General features: G+C 40.8%; 3 protein-coding genes, 1 non-coding gene and 1 pseudogene across 4 annotated transcripts; 4 read left to right on the top strand and 1 right to left on the bottom strand.

The window, feature by feature from the left end:
• The first annotated feature begins 1,959 nt into the window (after window positions 1-1,959).
• Window positions 1,960-4,046, top strand: LOC146954864 (uncharacterized; annotated as a pseudogene).
• A 204-nt stretch (window positions 4,047-4,250) lies between these two features.
• On the top strand, window positions 4,251-7,568 carry LOC146954863 (uncharacterized). Its single transcript, XM_085746346.1, has 3 exons — window positions 4,251-4,358; window positions 4,449-5,565; window positions 5,917-7,568. Exons 1-3 carry the CDS (start codon window positions 4,251-4,253, stop codon window positions 7,566-7,568), a joined length of 2,877 nt encoding a protein of 958 aa, XP_085602472.1.
• A 4,202-nt stretch (window positions 7,569-11,770) lies between these two features.
• Window positions 11,771-13,852, top strand: LOC146954861 (uncharacterized). Its single transcript, XM_085746327.1, has 2 exons — window positions 11,771-11,838; window positions 11,962-13,852. The coding sequence occupies exons 1-2, from the start codon at window positions 11,771-11,773 to the stop codon at window positions 13,850-13,852; spliced, it is 1,959 nt and encodes a 652-aa protein (XP_085602453.1).
• LOC146954862 (small nucleolar RNA R71) lies at window positions 12,137-12,243 on the bottom strand. The gene has a single exon (XR_015025217.1). It is a non-coding gene; the product is annotated as a small nucleolar RNA R71 (small nucleolar RNA).
• A 4,979-nt stretch (window positions 13,853-18,831) lies between the features above and the next one.
• Window positions 18,832-19,464, top strand: LOC146954860 (uncharacterized). The gene is made up of 2 exons (XM_085746326.1): window positions 18,832-19,276; window positions 19,370-19,464. Exons 1-2 carry the CDS (start codon window positions 18,832-18,834, stop codon window positions 19,462-19,464), a joined length of 540 nt encoding a protein of 179 aa, XP_085602452.1.
• The last annotated feature ends 3,765 nt before the right edge of the window (window positions 19,465-23,229 follow it).

Raw genomic sequence — 23,229 nt, 5'->3', positions numbered from 1 at the left:
AAATTTTGTGTATGTGCTCATGCTTGATTTGCCACAATTATTTAGATTGATGAATTATTCTATGATGGGAAGTTGTTAACTTTTATGCTTGATTAGATTTGAGAGAAATTTGTGTATTGTTTCGAATGGAGTATTTAACCTAAAAAAAAAAGTGTGGGTTGTTAGACCCTATAATTAGCTAGTTCGATCATGAACATGAGAGAGTTTCAAAAATTGGAGATTTAGGGAATATAGTCTTGCTATAGATGCACTTTAGATGTAGTGTTGCAAGACCGATAAATTGTCTTTTTCTAGTGCACTTGGAACTATGATGCCAAGAGAAAAGAATGATTGAAATAGGGTTTAGTTCCTTCTATTTAAGTTTCCCGTGTTATATACATTAAGACCAAGTAAATTACCTTGACCATTACCTTCTCAGTTATCAATGATTTATACCCCACTGCCAGTGTTAGAAGGACTAGAAAATAACATGAATCTTAGGTCATGAAGCTACTTGGACGATATTCTTCTTTTATTTTGATGGAAGTGGTTTAACCCTGGCATTAGGACCTGATCAAAGGTATTTTTGTTATAAAAAAAAAATATAAAAAAATATTAAAGAGAAAACTAGATAGTAACGTTGTGAGTTGTCCCTGTCATGGTCGATATTTACTTGGATAGAAAACCATTTGGATACTATTGTTGAAGTAGCTATATATATTATGGAAGATGAGATGTACGATATATATTTTATAATGATGCTGCAAATGATGATGATTAAAATTGCTTGATGAAGAAAATAATGATGTTGATTAAAAATTCTGGTGTGAATGACGATGTATGTTCATGATGACGATGTTATCTATAATGATAATGTGAGTGGTGATGATTTGTGTGCTTGCATTAGAGTCATGCATTTTAGGGAGAGTCTTGCATTCATATGTGGAATATGTGACTATGTGTATACGTGTAATACTTGTCGAATTTAATTCCTTACGTTCATATAGAGTCTAGAGCATAAGTCTTGCATATGTGGGAGAAAAGTCCAGTAACATACTTCTGGCAATTATGTGGGAGAAAAGTCCAGTAACATATCTCTGGCAACTATGTTGAGAAAAGTCCAGTAATATAACTCTGGCAAAATGATGAGTAGGTGTGGTACCACATTCATATAGGTCTTAGGACCGAGTCCATGTGCATAAAAAATTGATGACGAGTTGTATTTGTTGAGTAAGTGTGATTGTGTGAGACGATGAAGGTGATTATTTGTTGATGTTATTATGAAGATGATTATTGGTGACTATATGTGTTGTGTCTGTTTTGAAATTAAATTGTGATATCGTGTTTGTGAAGATTTATGATTCTTATGTTGTAATGATATTTTTTTTTAGTAATGTTGATTGAGCTGATATAGTATATTCTACAAGGTTTTGAATATTATATTGCGATGTGATGCGACTTTGACTTAATTGCTTACGTGTTCTTCTCATTTATTTTATGCTATTACATGTTCTCGAAACTCACCCCTTCGTTGTTTGTGTTTGCTGGCTTGGCCCTGCGGTTGCGAAACCGTAGTTTTATAGGTTATGAGTATTGAAGTCGAGTCCATGCCTTCCATGAAGACTTGTCTTGTGTCGTCTGTTATTTTGGGGAAAAGTACCGCTCTGATAGTGGCACGGAAAAGGGATTTGCTTACTTATTTAATTTTGTACAAGATAACCATTATCTATGATGTAAAAGAAATTATTTTCAAAAGCAAAAGATTCGATGTTAATAGTATTACAATTTTCAAGGAAGTAAAATTTGATTTATGTTCTTTATGAGTCTATGTGGTATCCTAAAATCTTGTGGAATAATTCTTATATTAATAGAAAAGTTTTCATTTAACATTTTCCGCTGCGAATCAAACTATGTTTTCAAATGAATAATAGTAATAATTATTTTTGGGATTTAGGGTGTCACACACTCAATGGAGGGATCTTGAAGGTATACTTTTGTTGTCGTGAGTACTCGCGTATGGCATATTACTTTCAAGTGACCGTCGAAGTTGAGAACTTTTAGTCACCTTTAACCCATCTTGGCCTTTTAGGACGTAGTGCGGTGGCTAGTCGAGAGTACTCTCGTATTGGTTGACACGCGATACTACACCCAAACGAGACTAACCGATGAATATTGTTGGAACGAGAGTACTCTCGTCGCCTAACAAATATTCGGACGTGGTTGAAAACTTTGGGAACCTTGATAGAACCCTTGTTACATGTGCAAATGGAAACCTTAGTCCTTACCAAATGGCGTTGTTATCCCTAAGCTCCAACATTGTATATCCTGAACCTCATCATGTTTCCTTGCATAATCATACATCCATGCATTCATTCATGAAAATTTTTTCCATTCATCAAAATATTGAAGGACTTACATTAGCTTTATTGTAAACATCGTAGATATGACTTTTAAAACAAGGAAGCTTAAGCAGTATAGCTTCAGGAAGCTGGATCTTGTAAGGTTAAGGGATCTAGGGGATAAGGTGAAATGCTCGGACCGCTTCCATCAGGACCATGGGAATCTCCTCGGTATTGTCAAGATGAAGGTTGACGAAGGACTCCTTGGCACTTTTGTTCAGTTCTATGACCCAGAGTATCATTGCTTTGGTTTCCCAGAGTTTCAATTGGTTCCCACTCTGGAAGAATATGCTTTTTGGATTGATCGACCAGTGCTCAACCAAGTACCTTTCAGTGGTCTTGAAAATTCTCCCAAATTCTCAACCATCGCCGAAGCTCTCCATTTACCAACTACAGAAGTGAAAGACCATATTACCACTAATAGCAAACTCTTAGGTCTCCCTACCAAGTTCCTTTACGAAAAAGCCGACTATTTCTACAGAATGTCCAGTGCTGACGCCTTTGATGCCATCCTTGCCTTACTCATTTACGGCCTAGTGCTCTTTCCCAACCTTAACAACTTTGTCGACATCCATGCCATTCAAATATTCCTTTCAAAAAACCCTGCTCCCACTTTGTTAGCCGATACCTATCACTCCATCCATGAACGTACTCTAGCGGGTCGTGGACTTATCAAGTGTTGTGCACCATTGCTCTATAGATGGATTACCTCTCATTTACCCCGAACTCCTCGTTTCACCACCAACCCAGATGGCCTCCGTTGGTCAGAGAGACTCATGGCCCTTACTCCAAATGAGGTGGTGTGGTATGAACCAGCTTACAACAAGGGAACTATCATTGATAGTTGCGGGTTATTCAACAATGTACCGCTCATGGGCATGTATGGAGGAATCAGTTATAATCCGGTCCTTGCTAGACGCCAGTTTAGACTCCCCATGGAAGGAAAGCCTCTCAGCATTCATCTGGAGAACGTATATTACCACAATGAGAGTGACACTGCGGGAATGAGGCGTCAAATTGCACGAGCTTGGCACGCCGTCCGGAGGAGAGACAAAGGCCGGTTAGGAAAGCGGACGGGGGCGTCCATGCAGACTATACGCAATGGGTTATTGATCGATCCACTGACTTTGGAATGCCTTATAAGCTCACCAGGTTCTTGTCCGCAACTACTCCAGCACCACCCATGCCGATGACCCTTGAGACTGAAAGGGAATATCAGAAAAAGATAGCTGAGTTAATGGAAGAGAATGCAAGAGTGACAGAAGAGTATAAAGAAGTAGTACGCGAGAATGAATGTGTAATGGGCCTACTAGAACAGAAGGATTGGGATATCAGCGAGTTGAAGAAGGAAATTGTTAGATTGAATGAAGAGAAGGAGGCCATAATTGGCCAGATCCCTGGACATAAGAAGAAACGAAGTGCTTTCTTTGCCAACACATGTTCTTATCCATCTCCCTAGAATGATCAAAGTTTCCTCCAGAGTTGTTTACTGCCTTATGTCTTATATTTTATATATTTGTAAGTCTATCCCTTGGCTTGGTTGTTAGAAAGGGAATTATCTTGTAAAGTTTTATATTTGTAAGTCTATCCCTTGGCTTGGTTGTTAGAAAGGGAATTATCTTGTAAACACTTTATTTATTATTAATGTTTAGGTTGTTTGTTTACAAATTTGCTTTTATAAGTCCTTCGGTAAATAAAAATGTGTCTGTTTTTGCACAACATCATGCATCATTTTGCATTCCATAGTTTCAAATCTAGAGTCACACAAGTTTTCTTTTCCAGAAAAAGGTCAGCCCGTTTCAAAAGGTGGCCCCACGTATCCTCTACAAGCCTACCCGCACTATCTACACTCGAGCAAATGTGAAGAAGAAGATGGATTTTCTCGAACAAGAAAACCAAGTGCTCCGTGGAGAAATGACATCCATGCAGACTAAGATGGACGAAATGGCTGAAGTGATGAAGACAATGGCGGAAGCACAGGTTTGAGCTCAAGCACAAGCTGAAGCACAAGCTCAAGAACTAGCCCAAGCACAAGCTCAAGCTCAAGCACTAGCACAAGCTCAAGCACAGGCACAAGCACCACCGCCTCCTCCTCCAGTCAGAACTCAGGCCGAGACATCCGCCTCTGCTGCCGCCTCTGCTACCCCTGGATGGACAATATGTGCAGATACTCCAATACACTCTGCTCCGCAACGTTCTGCGCCTCGGTTCTCGCCTTTCGCTGCCGGCGAAATACTCCGTCCCATTGTGTGTGAAGCTTCAAATTCTATGCCAGAAGGTCGTTCTTGGGGCGTGCCAGTTTGCCTCAGTGAAGTATTCCGCCCTATCATGACCGAAGTTCCGATGCCTACTCGTCAAAATGCAACTCATGTTCCTCCACCTCTGGTAGGAGCTCCTCCAGCCGCTATGACCTATTCGGCTCCGGTGATGCATACCATTCCACAAGATGAAGAACCCATATACCATTCAGGGAACATGGAGAACTATGACAGAGTGAATGACTTGCAAGAAAAATACGATGAGATGCAACGAGAGATGAGAGCTCTCCATGGAAGGAAGATGTTTGGGAAGACTGCTTACGATCTCTGTTTAGTGTCGGACGTCCAAGTACCCCACAAGTTCAAGGTACCAGATTTCGAGAAGTATAAAGGGAACTCCTGTCCTGAGGAGCATCTAACAATGTATGTGAGAAGGATGTCTGCCTATGCGAAAGATGACAAAGTCCTTATCTATTTCTTCCAAGAAAGTTTGGCTAGCCCTGCCTCAAAGTGGTACATGAATCTGGACAAAACAAAGATTCAAACCTTCCGTGACCTGTGTGATGCTTTCGTAGAACAATACAGTTACAATGTGGATATGGCCCTAGACCGAAGTGATCTTCAGGCTATGACTCAAGGGGACAAGGAAACATTCAAAGAGTATGCCCAGCGATGGAGAGATGTTGATGCCCAAGTCAGCCCGCGCATAGAAGAGAAGGAAATGACCAAGCTCTTCTTAAAAACTCTCAGTCAGTTCTATTACGTAAACATGGTTGGAAGTACTCCCAATAACTTTGCTGAGATGGTTGCTACGGGTGTACGGTTGGAAGAAGGAGTCCGAGAAGGACGTTTAGTAAAAGAAGGGACATCTGCAAGTGGAACCAAGAAGTCCGGGAACCACCTCCCGAAAAAGAAAGAACAAGAGGTCAGTATGGTGGCTCATGGGAGGCCTCAACCAAATTATTTACCCTACCAACACATTGCTGCCATCACACCTGCTGCCAAAAGCATCCAACCACCAAATAGCCAGCTCCAATTCCAACAATATCATCAACCACAACACCCTTAACAACATCCTCAACCATATCCTCAACAACCATATCTTCAACAACCATATCCCCAACAATACCATCATCCACAACAATACCCTCAACAACAACAATTCCTACAATATCCCCAACAACCATACCAACAATACCCACAACGACCATATCAACAACAACAGCCTCGACCACAGAATACCAAATTGCAAATTGACCCAATTCCCGTGACATATGCAGAGTTACTCACAGGGTTGCTCAGTAAGAATTTGGTTCAACTTAGAGCACCTCTTCCGGTGCTAGAGAAACCGCCAGCATGGTATAAACCTAACCAGACTTGTGCTTTCCATCAAGGGTCCCCAGGTCATAGTATTGAAGATTGTTATGCCATGAAGAATGCAGTTCAGAGGCTAATCAATGAAAAGAAGATAACCTTTACGAACTCAGCACCAAATGTTCGAACTAATCCGTTGCCAAACCATGGTACCGCAACTGTCAACATGGTCGAAGATTGCCAGAAGACTCATCTCATCCTGAACGTCCAACACATCCGGACACCTTTGGTCCCTATACATACCAAGATGTGTCAACCGTCTCTCTTTGAACATAATCATGCCGCCTGTGAAGTGTGTCTTCTAGATCCTCAAGGTTGTCAGAAAGTAAAAGATGATATCCAAGGACTTTTAGACCAAGGAGAACTTGTTGTTGAAAGAAAGTGTGATGATGTATGTGTTATAACTTCGGAGGAGCCTTTGGAGATATTCTACGACAGTCGGAAGTCAGTTGCTGCTCCTTTAGTGATCTGTTTTCCTGGTCCGATGCCTTATGCTTCTGAGAAAGTCATTCCTTATAAGTACAATGCCACTATGATAGAGGATGGTCGTGAAGTTCCAATACCACCTTTGCCGTCTATAGGAAATGTCGCTGAAGTCAGTAGAGTGCTAAGAAATGGGCGTATTGTTCCTGTGGTGCTCCCAAAGAAAGCTAGTGCTCCGGTAATCGAGGAGACTCAAGCTAAAGATCCCAGTGCGGTCAAAGATATTGGTCAGTCTAGTGGGACCAATGCAAATTCTGAGATTGATGAGATTCTTAAGCTAATCAAGAAGAGTGAGTACAAGGTGGTTGATCAACTGATGCAGACTCCATCAAAGATATCCATAATGTCTCTACTCTTGAATTCTGATGCTCATAAGGAGGCTCTAATGAAGGTCCTGGAACAAGCTTTTGTGGACTACGATGTGACTGTTGGTCAATTCGGAGGAATAGTGGGGAACATCACTGCATGCAATAATCTGAGTTTCAGTGATGAAGAGCTTCCGAAAGAAGGAAGGAATCATAATCTGGCTCTCCATATATCTGTGAACTGCAAGACCGATGCTTTGACAAATGTGCTAGTAGATACTGGGTCGTCCTTAAACATAATGGCCAAAACAACTTATGATCAACTTTCTTACAAGGGTACACCTTTGAGACGGAGTGATGTAATGGTGAAAGCTTTCGACGGTTCAAGGAAGAATGTTCATGGGGTGGTGGATCTGCCTATTACAATTGGTCCACATGTTTTCCAAATTACCTTTCAAGTGATGGACATCCAAGCATCGTACAGTTGTCTGTTGGGCCGACCCTGGATTCATGAAGCTGGGGCAGTAACCTCCACATTGCATCAGAAGTTAAAATTTCTGCAGAATGGAAAGCTAGTAACTGTGAATGGTGAGGAAGCTTTGCTAGTGAGCCATTTGTCGTCTTTCTCTTTCATCGGGGCCGACAGTGTTGAGGGGACATCATTCCAAGAACTTGCTATGGAAGAAGAGAATACCAAGAAGAGTGGGGCATCTATTTCCTCTCTAAAAGATGCTCAGAATGTGATACAAGCGGGAGGGTCTTCAAGTTAGGGAAAGTTGATAGAATTGCCAGAGAACAAGCGCCGAGAAGGACTGGGTTTCTCCTCGTCAACTAATTTGCCCTGGAACGTCGTCGTGCCAACAAGAGGTACTTTCCACAGCGCCGACTTTATCAATGCCCTGTCAGAAGCCAATGTTATCATAGAAGACAGCCCTGAGGGGATACCACAAAGTTTCGTGACTCACGGAGGGACTAGCCACAATTGGGTTGCTGTAGATGTTCCTTTTGTTGCTCACTTGTCCAAGTAATGCATTTGTTCGTTTTATGCTTTTTCAAAAAAATCTTTTCGCCCCGCCCCAAGCGAAAGTGAATCTATCTAGGGCCATTTGCTTCAAGAAATTATCATCAATTAAATAAAAATGTCGTTTTGTTCCCGACTTTTGTTTTATTTTTCTTTTGTGCTTTTTTCTGAAAAATGGTAATACAAAAAACCAAAAAAATATAATCACCTTCGAAAAATCTGCATTTACTTATTTTCTAAAATCATCAATCATATGTGCAGATTAAACATCAATGAACCCTTTGAACAACATACCCCTATGATCTCTCCCAACTTTGAATCCCCTGTGTATGAGGCGGAAGAGGAAGAGAATGAAGAGATTCCCGACGAAATCACTCGGCTACTTGAACGAGAAAGAAAGGCTATTCAGCCTTATGGGGAAGCAATAGAGGTGATCAACTTGGGTACTGAAGAAGACAAGAAAGAGGTCAAGATTGGGGCATCACTTGAAGCAAGTGTCAAGAAGCGAGTGATAGAACTTCTCAGAGAATATGTTGATATATTTTCTTGGTCGTACAAAGATATGCCAGGCCTGGATACTGATATTGTGGTGCACCGTCTGCCGTTGATGCCTGAATGTCCACCAGTCAAGCAGAAGTTGAGAAGAGCCCGTCCTGATATGGCCCTCAAGATTAAAGAAGAAGTACATAAACAGATTGATGCAGGTTTCCTTGTCACATCAGAATACCCGCAGTGGCTTGCCAACATTGTGCCTGTTCCGAAGAAGGATGGTAAAGCCAGAATGTGTGTTGATTACCGTGATTTGAACAAAGCTAGTCCCAAAGATGATTTTCCACTACCTCACATTGATGTATTAGTTGACAACACTGCGAAGTCCAAAGTTTTCTCCTTCATGGATGGTGTCTCCGGTTACAATCAGATCAAAATGGCACCAGAAGATAGAGAGAAGACATCTTTCATTACACCTTGGGGCACTTTTTGTTACAGAGTAATGCCATTTGGGTTAATAAATGCAGGTGCTACTTATCAGAGAGGTATGACTACTCTTTTCCACGACATGATGCACAAAGAGATTGAGGTTTATGTGGATGATATGATTGTCAAGTCAGGTACTGAAGATGAGCATATCGAGTATCTGCTGAAGATGTTCCAACGACTGAGAAAGTATCAGCTCCGTCTGAATCCTAACAAGTGCACCTTTGGTGTCAGATCCGGAAAGCTTTTAGGCTTCATTGTCAGCCAGAAAGGTATTGAAGTAGATCCCGACAAGGTCAGAGCTATCAGAGAGATGCCCGCTCCGCAAACAGAAAAACAAGTAAGAAGGTTTCTCGGACGACTGAACTACATCTCCCGTTTCATTTCACATATGACTGCAACATGTGGGCCAATATTCAAGCTACTCCGCAAAGAGCAAGGTATGGTGTGGACAGAAGAGTGCCAGAAAGCCTTTGACAGCATCAAAGAGTATTTGCTAGAACCTCCAATCCTTATCCCTCCAATTGAAGGAAGACCTCTGATCATGTACTTGGCTGTGTTAGAAGATTCTATGGGTTGTGTGCTTGGGCAACAGGATGAAACCGGAAGAAAAGAGCACGCTATTTATTACTTGAGCAAGAAGTTTACTGATTGTGAGTCTCGATATTCCATGCTTGAAAAGACTTGCTGTGCTCTGGCTTGGGCTGCCAAACGCCTTCGTCACTATATGATTAATCATACTACTTGGTTGATTTCTAAAATGGATCCGATCAAGTACATCTTTGAGAAGGCCGCAGTAACAGGAAGAATCGCCCGGTGGCAAATGTTGTTATCTGAATATGACATCGAGTATCGTACCCAGAAAGCAATCAAAGGGAGTATTATCGCAGAACATTTGGCTCACCAACCAGTTGAGGATTATCAGCCTATCAAGTTCGACTTTCCTGATGAAGAGATCATGTATCTGAAAATGAAAGATTGTGACGAACCGTTATTCGGAGAGGGTCCAGATCCTGAATCAAGATGGGGTCTCATATTTGACGGGGCTGTTAATGTGTATGGTAGCAGAATTGGGGCAATCATTATTACTCCTAAGGGTGCACATATCCCCTTCACTGCCAGGCTGACATTTGACTGTACAAACAATATGGCAGAATACAAAGCATGCATCATGGGTCTCGAAGAAGCAATCGATCTGAGAATCAAGGTCCTCGACATTTATGGTGACTCAGCCCTCGTAATCAATCAAATCACAGGAGAATGGGAGACTCGTCACCCCGGCTTGGTTCCCTACAAAGACTATGCAAGATGATTACTGACCTTCTTCAACAAAGTCGAGCTACACCACATTCCTCGTGATGAGAACCAGATGGCAGATGCTCTAGCTACCTTGTCTTCGATGTACCAAGTAAATCGTTGGAATGAAGTGCCATTGATCCGTATCAGATGTCTTGAGAGACCTGCTCATGTATTTGATAAGTAGATTTATTACGTATTTTAATTAAGTTATTTAGTTTAATTCTATTTAGATTTAATTAGATTCTATGTGTTTTTATTTATATTTAAGAGCTTTTTACTTCAAAGAATCCAATATTATATTTCAGGATCAAATATGTGATTTGCAAGGCTTGGAGCTAAAGAAAAGGGATTTGGAGCACAAAAATAGGAGATTTCCAAGATTTGGGACCGAAATATGCACTTGAAGAAATCAGAATTCGCTCCCCCAAGTCCGTGAAGGGCGCACGGCCCATGCCTGCAAGGCGCACGGCCGTGCGCGATTGCCAGCATCCCTTTTAGCTGCTTTTTGCTCCGAACAGCGGTTTTCTACGCAGCCTGCTTTGACGATAAAGCCCATAGATCTTCAGAGAATATTCCTTCAGTTATTTCTTAGGGCTTAAGTCATTAGTAGGCTATAAATAGAGAGCTTGTTCTCCTTGTTTTATCATCTTGAATTCTGAATATTGTATTGTGACAGAATACTATTTCTCAATAAAACTTCTCATTTTCATTCAATTGTTCTTATTATTTTCTTCTTATTCATTCATGGCAACACCAACCATGAGTGAGTAATTCCCTTAGACCTTGGGATTGTTGGGAGAGTCCTATGGCTTGATCCAACAATCTTAATCCGAAACCCTAGTTTATGTAACCCTACTTTTCTTATCTAAATTCATCGTTCTTCACAACGATATTAACAAGTGCCAAACTTTGGATGCGAACGCGGAGGGTTAGTACTTGTTAATTCGTTACCCTAGTTATTAAGGTGATGAATCGAACGAAGAAGTCTTAATAACCGAACAAGTGAATTTAGACAAGGATTGCGAAGCATGAGAATAGCCTAGTGAACCTTGGGACTTATAGAATCTCGTACAATCAAGGATCTTAATATAGGAGTTAGCCATGAGAATAGGTCTAACACCTTGAGAGACACATTCCCCGGATATCGAACGAAGAAGGGGATAGGCTTTAGAGAGATTCGTCCTTAGAAACTAGGATTTACATAAACAAGGATTAGGATTAGGATGTTAGGTCAACCATAGGATGAACCAATAATCCCTAGGTTGCCTTTAGCTATTGTTTTAAACCGTCGTTTAGATTACCTTGAAACCCTAATTATCGATTTCTCCCTAACCTTTACTACTTTTGATTGGAATTTAAATAACTCACTGTGGATCGATACTCTCTCTTTATTACTACTACGGTAAACCCGTGCACTTGCGGATTTACGGTAACAAGTTTTTGGCGCCGCTGCCGGGGAGTTGACCAAATTCCGATCAACTTTGGTGACGGTTAGGTTTTATTTCTGTTTTTACACTTTCCCCTTCTCAATCGATTTCTTCTTCTTCTTCTTTTTGGATTTCTTTTCCGCTTATTTGTAGAACTAGAAGTCTTGGGAGCCATATTCCTTCGGATTATATCCCCGAGATAGAACAGTACCTCCATAGGCGAAAAAGAGAAGCACGAAAAAACCAAGCCATGGCAGACGCACGTACTCTCAAAGAGTATGCGACTCCGTCAACGGAGGAGCCGGCAGCGGTTATTGTGTATCCGAATGTAGAGGGAAACAATTTCGAAATCAAGCCTGCACTTCTCCATCTTGTGCAGCAAAATCAATTCTCGGGATCCCCCGCTGAGGATCCCAATCTTCACATCTCTACCTTTCTTAGGCTTAGTGGAACCATTAAAGCCAACCAAGAAGCCGTTAGGCTACATCTTTTCCCTTTCTCCCTTCGAGATAGAGCTAGTGCTTGGTTCCACTCCTTAGAAAAAGGTTCCATTACGTCATGGGACCAAATCAGGCAAGTCTTCCTTGCTAGATTCTTTCCACCCTCCAAAACTGCCAAGTATAGGGACCAGATTACTAGGTTCAATCAAGCAATTGGGGAGTCTTTGTATGACGCTTGGGAGCGTTTTAAGGAGATGCTAAGAGTTTGCCCCCATCACGGTCTTGAGCAATGGCTCATAATTCATACTTTTTACAATGGTCTTTTGTATAATACCAAACTAACCGTTGATGCAGCTGCAGGTGGAGCAATCATGAATAAAAATTATGCCGACGCCTATGCGCTGATAGAGGATATGGCCCAAAATCATTACCAGTGGGCAAACGAAAGGGCCAACACTGCTGGAGCATCATCAAAGAAGGAAACAGGTGTGCATGAAGTCTCTTCTTATGATGATTTGGCTGCTAAGGTAGAGTCACTAACCCTTCAACTTGATAAAATCAATTTTAATGTTGTTTCTCCTTCTCCTTCTTGTGAGTTATGTGGAATCGTTGGTCATATTGGCAATGAGTGCCAGCTGGGAGGTGATGCTTTCACCCAAGAGCAAATGAACTACGCCCAATACCAAGGTATTATGCAAGGGCAAAACTTTTACAACAGAAACTCTTTTGGGCAACAAGCAACACCGCCTAGCTACGGTACCAACCAAAGGGCACCCCAGAAATCTAAGTTGGAACTCATGATAGAAAATTTTGTCCTAGGACAAGAAAAACTAAACCAAAAGTTCAAGCAAGAAACCGAACTTCTGAAGGAATCCCTCTCCACACTCTCCTATAGGGTAGATTCTATTGCCACACACAGCAAAATGTTGGAGACTCAGATCTCCCAATTGAACCAACAAGTCTCTTCATCCTCTCAAGTCTCTAGAGCCCTCCCAGGCCAACCTGAGACTAATCAAAAGAGCCACGTGAATGCTGTTAGCCTTGTGGAAGAAAAATCTTTAGGAGGACCCATCTTAGATATCCATGTCATTGAGAGTGAAGCGGTTAGCGATGCTAGGGTAGAAAGCAAAAACCCTATGACCCTAAAGTTTAGTAAAAAGATGAACCCTTCCCCACAAGGACTAGCCAAGTATAGTAAGAAAGCACAACTCCAAAGGTTCATTGAAATAATGAGAGAAATATGTGCCAAAATCCCATTCGTTGAGGCCTTGTCCCGAATTCCTCTTTATGCAAATTTTTTGAAAAATATTTTGTCTAAAGGACACAAAGAGGATAAGGAGACGCTGGCATCACCTAAGGAGAGTGGCGACATTTTTCTAGAGAGATCAACCCCAGAATACCGCTATCCCGGTAGTTTTTCCATCCCTTGCACCATAGGGAAGGAAAGTATAAAAAACGCTAGGTGTAATCTAGGGGTTAGCGTAAATCTAATGCCCCTATCTCTCTTTAAGAAAATTGGGGTAGGAAAATTAGAACCGGCGGAGCATACCTTAGTATTGTTTGACCATTCCACCGTTGATCCAGCTGGCTATGCTTCAAATCTTCCGGTAAAAATTGGAGGCACTATCATACCGGTTGATTTTATGGTAGTTAATGCGAAGGAAGACCCCCAATTTCCAATCCTTTTTGGTTTTCCTTTCCTTGTGGTCTCAGGTGCTTTTATTGATGCGTTGAATGGTAGGATCGTGTTCCATATGAATAATGAGAGGATGGAGTTTGAATTAGGAAACCACCTGAAGGAAATCTCTCCTTCCTCCATCAAGGCTGAGTATGAGATGAGAGAACGCTACCTAGCATCAATCACACAAAATGTTGTGTTCGATCCTATCTGAGGGTCCCCTCTTATCGTCAAGCTAATGACGTGAAAAGAGCGCTTCGTGGGAGGCAACCCACCTATTTTTACCGCTTTGTTTTCGTTTGTTTTGTGTTGTTTTTACTTGTTTTGTAGGTACATGTCCGATATGATATAGAAAAGTTGAAAAAAAATTTGACCCAGAGGACCAGAAACAGGCGCACTGCCCACGCCTCAATGCGCATGGGCGTGCGCGATTTTTTTGAAAAAATTGCCCAGCCATAACAGCAAGGTTCGCACGGCCCACGCCTCCAAGGCGCACGGCCGTGCGCGACTTTCCCCTCCCATAAACATCAATTTTTCATCTTCTTCCCATTCAAACCACACAAAAACCTCTCTCATCCAACTTCTCTCTCTAAACCTCCATTTTTCCCCAACCTTAAACCTCACATATCTCCATCAAAACTCCACCAATTCACACAAAACTTTCACCCAAACCAATCCAAAATCAATTCCAAAAACAAACACCCAAACAAAATCAATTTCCATCCATCCAATCCATTAACCCCAATTTTCGTATACCCCATTAACCTAAACCAAAAACCACAAATTTTCCAACCAAATCCAACCAACCACTCAAAAACCTTACTTTCAACGTATACCCATCACAAAAACTCGGTCAAAAATGTCTTCAAGCAAGCAAGGGAAGGAAGCATCACCAAGGTTCCATGGCATCAAATTTAAGAACTCCGAGCAAAGAAAAAGGTATAACAAACTTCTCTCTCGACCTTTATTTCCGAATCGTTATCCTTGTTTCTTTGCTATGTTGGACCTAGGTATACAAGAGCAAGTAGAATCGTTAATTGAAAACCTAGGATGGTCCGGCTTGATGAGAACTTACCCAGGGTATGAAAACCTTGTCTATGAGTTTTTAAGTTCATTTTGCTTCATAAAAGATAAGACAAAGTCGGATTACCCCCAACATAAGGTCTCGTTTCGGTTTTTAGGTACTGACTATGACATGACATTTGATTACTTTTGCCAAACCATGGGTTTCGCCGATGTGGGGCTCATCCATGATTCAACTAGTCAATACTCAAAACCCGTGAACTATGACCCTAAAGCCTTTTGGACCACAATCACAGGTTTGAATAACTACGTTGCTAGGTCCAACAAAGCTAGTGCTATCCAAAACCCTGTCCTCCGTTACTTTCAAAGAATTATGGGATGCACTATCTTCGGTAGGACAGACTTACATAGAGTTAGAGCACCCGAGCTCTTCATTCTTTGGGCTGCACTTAATAATCACCCCGTGAACACATGCTACTACTTACTTGATCACTTATCCTCTATCACCAAGAGTGATAGTGTGATTGTTGCCGGTGGTATTATAACATGCATAGCAAATAAGTTTGGGGTAAGACATGCAGGACTCAATAGGATAGAGGGAGACAACACTTTGAGCAAGCACGATCTTGTGCAAATGAACTTTATCCGAAATGAAACCGATATAGGGACCTTTGAGTTTCGAGGCAGCCGAGGAGAAACATTGATTATATTGCCTAACCCTGCCCGCACCGACATAAAGGTGGCAGGAAATTTGTTGTATGTTGTTAATCCTCAGGTACCCGAAGATGATGAAGATGCAAGTGAAGAAGGTGCTGACTTGCCTAATGAAGCCAGAACACAAATGGATGATGAGCAATGGAATTAGATGCAAAGTGAGCTCCAAAAGATCAACATCAATCAACAACAATTTGGTGAAGAGTTCTCCGGTATGCAAGAGGAGGTGCAAAGAACAAACCAAAGGCGTGAGGAGACCCATAATGCTCTTCTAGCAATGCAAGAATATCTCAACGCCCGATATCCTCCACCGGGGAACCAATAAAAATGTGAGCTTTCCTCTTCCTTTCTCTTCTTTTCTTTTCCTTTCTTCCTTTTAATTTCTTGTTTTCTTTATGCATTGAGGACAATGCTTCTCCCAAGTATGGGGGGGAGCCAATAAAGTGTCTAGGTAGTAAGAGTCATAGTGTTTCAAACTCCCTTGAATTTTTATCTTTTGTTTTGTTTTATTGCGAAAGGCATGTAAGCGGCTAGATAGTTATCTTGTTTTAATTGTTAAATATGACATAATCTTTTGTTAAGTTCTCTTCCAATATAGGCTAGATAATGTTCTTGTTGTGTACATGAAAATAGCTTCTTGTTGCCTTAAGTTTTTCCAATAGACCCACATTGATTCTAGGTGAACAAAACTTCTCCAATGAGAAAATTCACAGTGCATACCTTGAGTAAGTGTATGAATAGGTATTTTAAGGACCACGTTCTAAGTTTAATGGTACATGGACCCTTTAAAGTCTCTAGGAGTAAAAGTAGTATAAGCTTGTGTGGGGAAATTTAATTAACTTTATTTAACGTTGAAATAATATGGGGGGAAGCATGATTTTCACTTTTTCACTAAGTTGAGAACACCGCCGGAGCATGGAGGGAAGGATAGTGTACTCGAACAACTCCTACGCGAAGGATGGTACCTCCTTAGTGATTGTATAGCTTCTACAAACTTCTGAAGAAAAAAAATAGAAAGAAAAGAAAAAGAAAAAAAATTTTATGAAAGAAGTTACAAACTACAGCACTACTTAGGGTGATTGCCGGAGTAGTGGAGGAAGGAGTGAGTCCCTCTCCGACTTCCTATGAAAAGGTGATATCCCCTAGGCATCTGTAGCCCCAAAAGAGACCAAAAGAAAAGAAAAATATGGTCCACAATTTAAAATTGAACCAACTTAAACTTAATTCCCACCTTGCTTATATGGAATGAAAATGAGGTTTTTCTCGGTTGATGTACTGTTGGGGTTAGAACCTGTTTCCTCATAATACTTGTTTATACAGGAGCAAAGGGGATGCATTACACACACACACACACTCACTTAGTTTCTCTTGTTGGGTTGAATAGGAATCATAAGGGGCTCTTGAGGTTGTGATTAGTGTATGCTTAGGACAAGGCCTTGGAGGGAACATGTGTTTTAATTTTGTCATATACTTAAATGTTTTCTATGCTGCTATGTCTATGCCTTTTGCTTGAGGACAAGCAAAGATTCAAGTGTAGGGGAGTTTGATAAGTAGATTTATCACGTATTTTAATTAAGTTATTTAGTTTAATTCTATTTTGATTTAATTAGATTCTATGTGTTTTTATTTATATTTAAGAGCTTTTTACTTCAAAGAATCCAATATTATATTTCAGGATCAAATATGTGATTTGCAAGGCTTGGAGCTAAAGAAAAGGGATTTGGAGCACAAAAATAGGAGATTTCCAAGATTTGGGACCGAAATATGCACTTGAAGAAATCAGAATTCGCTGCCCCAAGTCCGTGAAGGGCGCACTGCCCACGCCTGCAAGGCGCACGGCCGTGCGCGATTGCCAGCATCCCTTTTAGCTGCTTTTTTCTCCGAACAGCGGTTTTCTACGCAGCCTGCTTTGACGATAAAGCCCATGGATCATCAGAGAATATTCCTTCAGTTATTTCTTAGGGCTTAAGTCATTAGTAGGCTATAAATAGAGAGCTTGTTCTCCTTGTTTTATCATCTTGAATTCTGAATATTGTATTGTGACAGAATACTATTTCTCAATAAAAGTTCTCGTTTTCATTCAATTGTTCTTATTATTTTCTTCTTATTCATTCATGGCAACACCAACCATGAGTGAGTAATTCCCTTAGACCTTGGGATTGTTGGGAGAGTCCTATGGCTTGATCCAACAATCTTAATCCGAAACCCTAGTTTATGTAACCCTACTTTTCTTATCTAAATTCATCGTTCTTCACAACGATATTAACAAGTACCAAACTTTGGATGCGAACGCGGAGGGTTAGTACTTGTTAATTCGTTACCCTAGTTATTAAGGTGATGAATCGAACGAAGAAGTCTTAATAACCGAACAAGTGAATTTAGACAAGGATTGCGAAGCATGAGAATAGCCTAGTGAACCTTGGGACTTATAGAATCTCGTAAAATCAAGGATCTTAATATAGGAGTTAGCCATGAGAATAGGTCTAACACCTTGAGAGACACACTCCCCGGATATCGAACGAAGAAGGGGATAGGCTTTAGAGAGATTCGTCCTTAGAAACTAGGATTTACATAAACAAGGATTAGGATTAGGATGTTAGGTCAACCATAGGATGAACCAATAATCCCTAGGTTGCCTTTAGCTATTGTTTTAAACCGTCGTTTAGATTACCTTGAAACCCTAATTATCGATTTCTCCCTAACCTTTACTACTTTTGATTGGAATTTAAATAACTCCCTGTGTATCGATACTCTCTCTTTATTACTACTACGGTAAACCCGTGCACTTGCGGATTTACGGTAACAGTATTCGCTACTGAAGATGTTGTTGATGGAAAGCCGTGGTTCCATGATATCAAGTGTTTCCTTCAAAGTCAAGAGTATCCACTTGGAGCTTCCAACAGAGATAAGAAGACTCTAAGAAGGTTGTCTGGCAATTTCTTCCTGAATGGTGACGTTTTGTATAAAATAAATTTTGACATGGTGTTGCTCAGATGTGTGGACAGTGACGAAGCTGATTTATTAATGCATGAAATACACGAAGGCTCCTTCGGAACCCATTCTAGCGGGCATACAATGGCTAAGAAGTTATTGAGAGTGGGTTATTACTGGTTAACGATGGAAGCTGATTGTTACAAGCACGCCAGAAAATGTCATAAGTGTCAGATCTATGCCGATAAGATTCATGTGCCGCCAACTGCACTCAATGTTCTTTCGTCTCCCTGGCCTTTCTCTATGTGGGGCATTGACATGATCGGAAGGATTGAACCAAAAGCGTCAAACAAGCACCGCTTCTTTCTAGTGGCTATTGACTATTTCACCAAGTGGGTTGAAGCAGCATCCTATGCTAATGTGACCAAGCAAGTGGTGGTCAAGTTTATCAAGAATCATATTATTTGCCGCTACGGTGTCCCTAACCGGATCATTACAGACAATGGGACGAATCTGAACAACAAGATGATGAAAGAGTTGTGTGATGATTTCAAGATCGAGCATCATAATTCTTCGCCTTACAGACCTCAAATGAATGGTGCTGTCGAAGCTGCAAATAAGAACATAAAGAAGATCGTCCAGAAGATGGTGGTGACTTATAAAGATTGGCATGAGATGCTTCCCTTTGCATTACACGGATATCGTACTTCCGTACGCACGTCAACAGGGGCAACCCCCTTCTCTTTGGTATATGGTATGGAGGTTGTACTCCCCGTAGAAGTTGAGATTCCTTCAATGAGAGTTCTGATGGAAGCTGAGTTATCAGAGGCTGAATGGGTTCAAAGTAGATATGATCAATTGAATCTGATTGAGGAAAAGCGCGTGACCGCCCTATGTCACGGTCAACTATATCAGAAGAGGATGAAACAGGCTTTTGACAAGAAAGTTCGTCCCCGTGAATTCAAAGAAGGTGATCTCGTGCTCAAAAAGATTTTTACGTTCCAACCAGACTCCAGGGGCAAGTGGACGCCTAATTATGAAGGTCCATATGTTGTCAAAAGAGCCTTCTCCGGTGGTGCCATGACTCTTCAAACCATGGATGGCGAAGAACTTCCACGCACTGTAAACACGGATGCAGTCAAGAAATACTTTGTCTAAAATTTATAAGAACAGCTCGGTAAGTCGAAAACCCGAAAGGGCGGCTTAGGCAAAAATGAGCGTCTCGGTGGACTGAAAACCTGAAAGGGCGGTCCAGGAAAAAATTAGAGACAATAAACAGAAAATCATTATCCTGATAGGCTGAAAACCCGAAAGGGCGGTCTATGCAAAAGTTAAGGATTAAAAGAAAGACAAAGTAACTGCATCCGATCTGGCACACCCACTTGGAGCATACCTGCTATCAAAGAATCTCCAATCTGAAACGTCAAAAGCAGCGGAATTCAAAGTTGTTAGGGAAGATAGGGTTATGAAGTTCAAAGTACCTCTCCCATTTTAAATTACCATTTTTCAAAATTTTGTAAAGGATCTATGGAGTCCCGCCCTTGGCAGGCCACCATTCAATCAATAAAATTTGAGCCTGTGCCCTTTTACTTGGAATTCTCATTTATTTCGTTTTCCCAAATTTTCTTCTATTTTCTTTGATGATAATATTTTGAAGCAAAATTCTTAAAACTTTTTCACATCTCTAAAAGGCATAAACGAATAAGTGCATTATAGAGCTCAAGAGTAAAAGAAGTGCGCATCGACACTCCCCTCGAGGGTGGTTAAATCCTACTAAAATGGACATGGCTAGACACTGTGGGAAGCCTTCAAAAAAAAAAAAATTTGAGCTCGCTAAGTCGAAAACCTGAAAAGGCGACTTAGGCAATAGAGAGCGTCCCGGTGGACTGAAAACCCGAAAGGGCGGTCCAGGCAAAAATTAGGGGCACAAAAAAGGAATATATTCCCGGTGGATTGAAAACCCGAAAGGGCGATCCAGGCAAAAGTTAGGGATTCAAAAAAAAAACAAGGAAAAGGCACGACGACTAAAAATGCCAATAGAAGAGCTTTCTGTGTCGGCTTACAAAATGGCGACTTCTTTCCAGGCTTGTAATGGGTTCTCCCCCCTAGAAGACATCAGTTATTACTTTGTCCCCAATGAGGTCATCCCCAAGGAAGTTTGCCGAGTGTTCAGTACTGCAATGTTGGTCCATTTCCCACCTTACCAGTCCTGTCTTGTTTCATCGGGTCGTCTGTCATATACATTTCATACAATCACACAAGTTACATTCATACATTCATCCATTCATACGATCATGCAATCATACGTTAATACTTTCACTTATTCATACATTCATATATACATAACATATACATAATATCAATTCATACATGATTGCATTAGTCACCGAAATCTTGTTTCGGTCATGTCTTTTCAATTTGGTCTCTACTTATCATTGTGTCAAGCCGCAAGTTCCTACACATGAACATCTGACATTTACCTTCTCACCATCAAAAGTGTCATCCCCAGTGTGTCTGGTCAAGAGATGTCACCCGTCAGTGTCAAGTGGCAAGTCCTAAACAACGGACAACTTGAGTTTACTTTTATCTTGTTTCAAGTAGCAAGTCCCAAACAACGGACAGCTTGAGTTTACCTTTATCTTGTTTCGAGTGGCAGGTCCTAAACAACGGACAGCTTGAGTCTACTTTTATCTTGTTTCAAGTGGCAAGTCCTAAACAACGGACAACTTGAGTCTACCTTGTTTCAAGTGGCAAGTCCTAAACAACGGACAACTTGAGTTTACCTTTATCTTGTTTCGAGTGGTAGGTCCTAAACAACGGACAACTTGAGTCTATCTTTTATCTTGTTTCAAGTGGCAAGTCCTAAACAACGGACAGCTTGAGTCTACATTTCATCTTGTTTCAAGTGGCAAGTCCTAAACAACGGACAGCTTGAGTCTACATTTTATCTGGTTTCAAGTGGCAAGTCCTAAACAACGGACAGCTTGAGTCTACCTTTATCTTCTTTCAAGTGGCGAGTCCTAAACAACGGACAACTTGAGTTTACCTTTATCTTGTTTCAAGTGGCAAGTCCTGAACAACAGACAGCTTGAGTCTACTTTTATCTTGTTTCAAGTGGCAAGTCCTAAACAACGGACAACTTGAGTCTACCTTGTTTCAAGTGGCAAGTCCTAAACAACGGACAACTCGAGTTTACCTTTATCTTGTTTCAAGTAGCAAGTCCTAAACAACGGACAGCTTGAGTCTTTTTTTTTATCTTGTTTCAAGCTGCCAGTCCTAAACAACGGACAGCTTGAGTTTACCTTTCGTCATGTTTCAGTTTGGAATCACATTTTATTTTCTTCAGTGTCATCCCCTGTTTAGCTGTTCAAGTGATATCGCTAAAAAGTTCTGTCTTCATTAAGCTAGCGTTCCAAACCGATACGGTAGTAGACAATCTTTTCCCCAGTGAAACTACATTCCCCTAGCGGAGTCAGATCCCATTCTTCAACAAATTTGGGTATCCCGTTGTTGTTTCTCGTCTCAGTCAAGTCAACTTTGTCGTCCTGCATTCATACAAGCATTTCACAATCATTCATAGCATCTTAGGTCCAAAATTGGTGTACTTTGTATTTAAGTCTCTTCGGTCCGATCGAATTAAAGATTTCATCTTCAAATCTCCGGACGAAGAAACTTAAATAGGGGCATCTGTCATACCCCAATTTTTGACCTAAGGTCCCACTGACACGCGTCACCTGACCCTGATCAGTCCCAGACATTTCGGTGAAAATTTCGGCAAAGAGGTATTTTAAAATACCTCATATTTTTGTTCCGAGTCGGGCCAACTTCTTTTTTTTTTTAATTATTATTTCCATCTTTTAATTTGTTTTTTTTAATTTTTTTCTTTTTTTATTAATTAATTAATTTTAGTTTTAGTTTTTAAAAAAAAATAGTAGTCGTTATTTCTTTTAATTCTTTTGCTATTTTTCTTTTTAAATTCAAGTTTTATTTTCTTTTTATTTTTACTTATTAATTAGGTGATAACATCAAAATTATGTATGTATTTATCCTTTGTTTATTTCTATTTTTTTATTTGTATATATTTTTATTTATTAAGTCCAAAAAACGGTCCAAGTTCGAAGCCATAATGTCACACGCGTTTCGTTTCATCTCAATCCGAATCCATGAAGTTGTCACGCGCATCTTCGTCCAAATCCAGAAGGGACAGTCTGTCAAAACCGAATCCAATCCATAATGCATCCAAATTCAGCAAAGGGATAAACATGTTTCTTGTTCTTTCCCGCTCCATCCTCATCCCAAATGCAGGATTTTTCTGCATCCTCCAACAAACCCTAAGGTCCCAAGCGGCACTATATATACAACCTGCGCACATAAGTGAAAGGGGACAGATTTTGCAGAGAGACATTCACGAATCTATTCACGGACGCATAACACAGAATCACACAAACAACCCTAAACCAATATTCCTTTTCACAAAATCAGTCATAGACCATCACAAAGAAACCTACAGACCGTACCCAAACCGTTCACGCACGCAATCGACAACACCGATTCACAAACCATTCAAAACCGTCGCATACACCATAACCCACCGTAACTGCATCTGGATCAACTCATCATCGGAAGCAGAATTGGACCAGTTCGCGAATCGACACCAATTACAGATGCAACAACGCACAACAATAACAAATCAAGCCGTACCGGACCCGTGAAAACGTAAAGGTAGTTTTTTTAATTTCGTAGATTTAGGGAAATAGGTTCACGATTTGAGAATTTTGGTGTAGGATTTTAATATAGGAAGAAGAGTAGAGGAGATTGAGCAAAAAATTTAAAAAAGGGGAGAGGTTTAACAATAACTGGCGGCGGCGCCGCCACCCCTGGCCGGCCAACCGCCGCCGGAAAATTCATAGGGAGGATGAACAT

Source organism: Medicago sativa, chromosome 1 (assembly GCF_051527215.1).
Source record: "Medicago sativa cultivar Bolivia chromosome 1, Bolivia_mono, whole genome shotgun sequence".
Taxonomy (NCBI): domain Eukaryota; kingdom Viridiplantae; phylum Streptophyta; class Magnoliopsida; order Fabales; family Fabaceae; genus Medicago; species Medicago sativa.
The sequence above is the reverse complement of the archived record's forward strand: the minus strand, read 5'-3'. Positions and strand labels throughout refer to the sequence as shown.

Coding starts and splice junctions, on each gene's coding strand:
- LOC146954863 (XM_085746346.1), top strand. CDS start 4,251: ATGGATTTTCTCGAACAAGAAAACCAAGTGCTCCGTGGAGAAATGACA. Junction 4,359..4,448: donor AGACAATGGCGGAAGCACAG/GTTTGAGCTCAA, acceptor GCTCAAGCACAG/GCACAAGCACCACCGCCTCC. Junction 5,566..5,916: donor AAAGAAAGAACAAGAGGTCA/GTATGGTGGCTC, acceptor TGACATATGCAG/AGTTACTCACAGGGTTGCTC.
- LOC146954861 (XM_085746327.1), top strand. CDS start 11,771: ATGGCAGACGCACGTACTCTCAAAGAGTATGCGACTCCGTCAACGGAG. Junction 11,839..11,961: donor GAGCCGGCAGCGGTTATTGT/GTATCCGAATGT, acceptor TACCTTTCTTAG/GCTTAGTGGAACCATTAAAG.
- LOC146954860 (XM_085746326.1), top strand. CDS start 18,832: ATGATGAAAGAGTTGTGTGATGATTTCAAGATCGAGCATCATAATTCT. Junction 19,277..19,369: donor TCCCCGTGAATTCAAAGAAG/GTGATCTCGTGC, acceptor TTGTCAAAAGAG/CCTTCTCCGGTGGTGCCATG.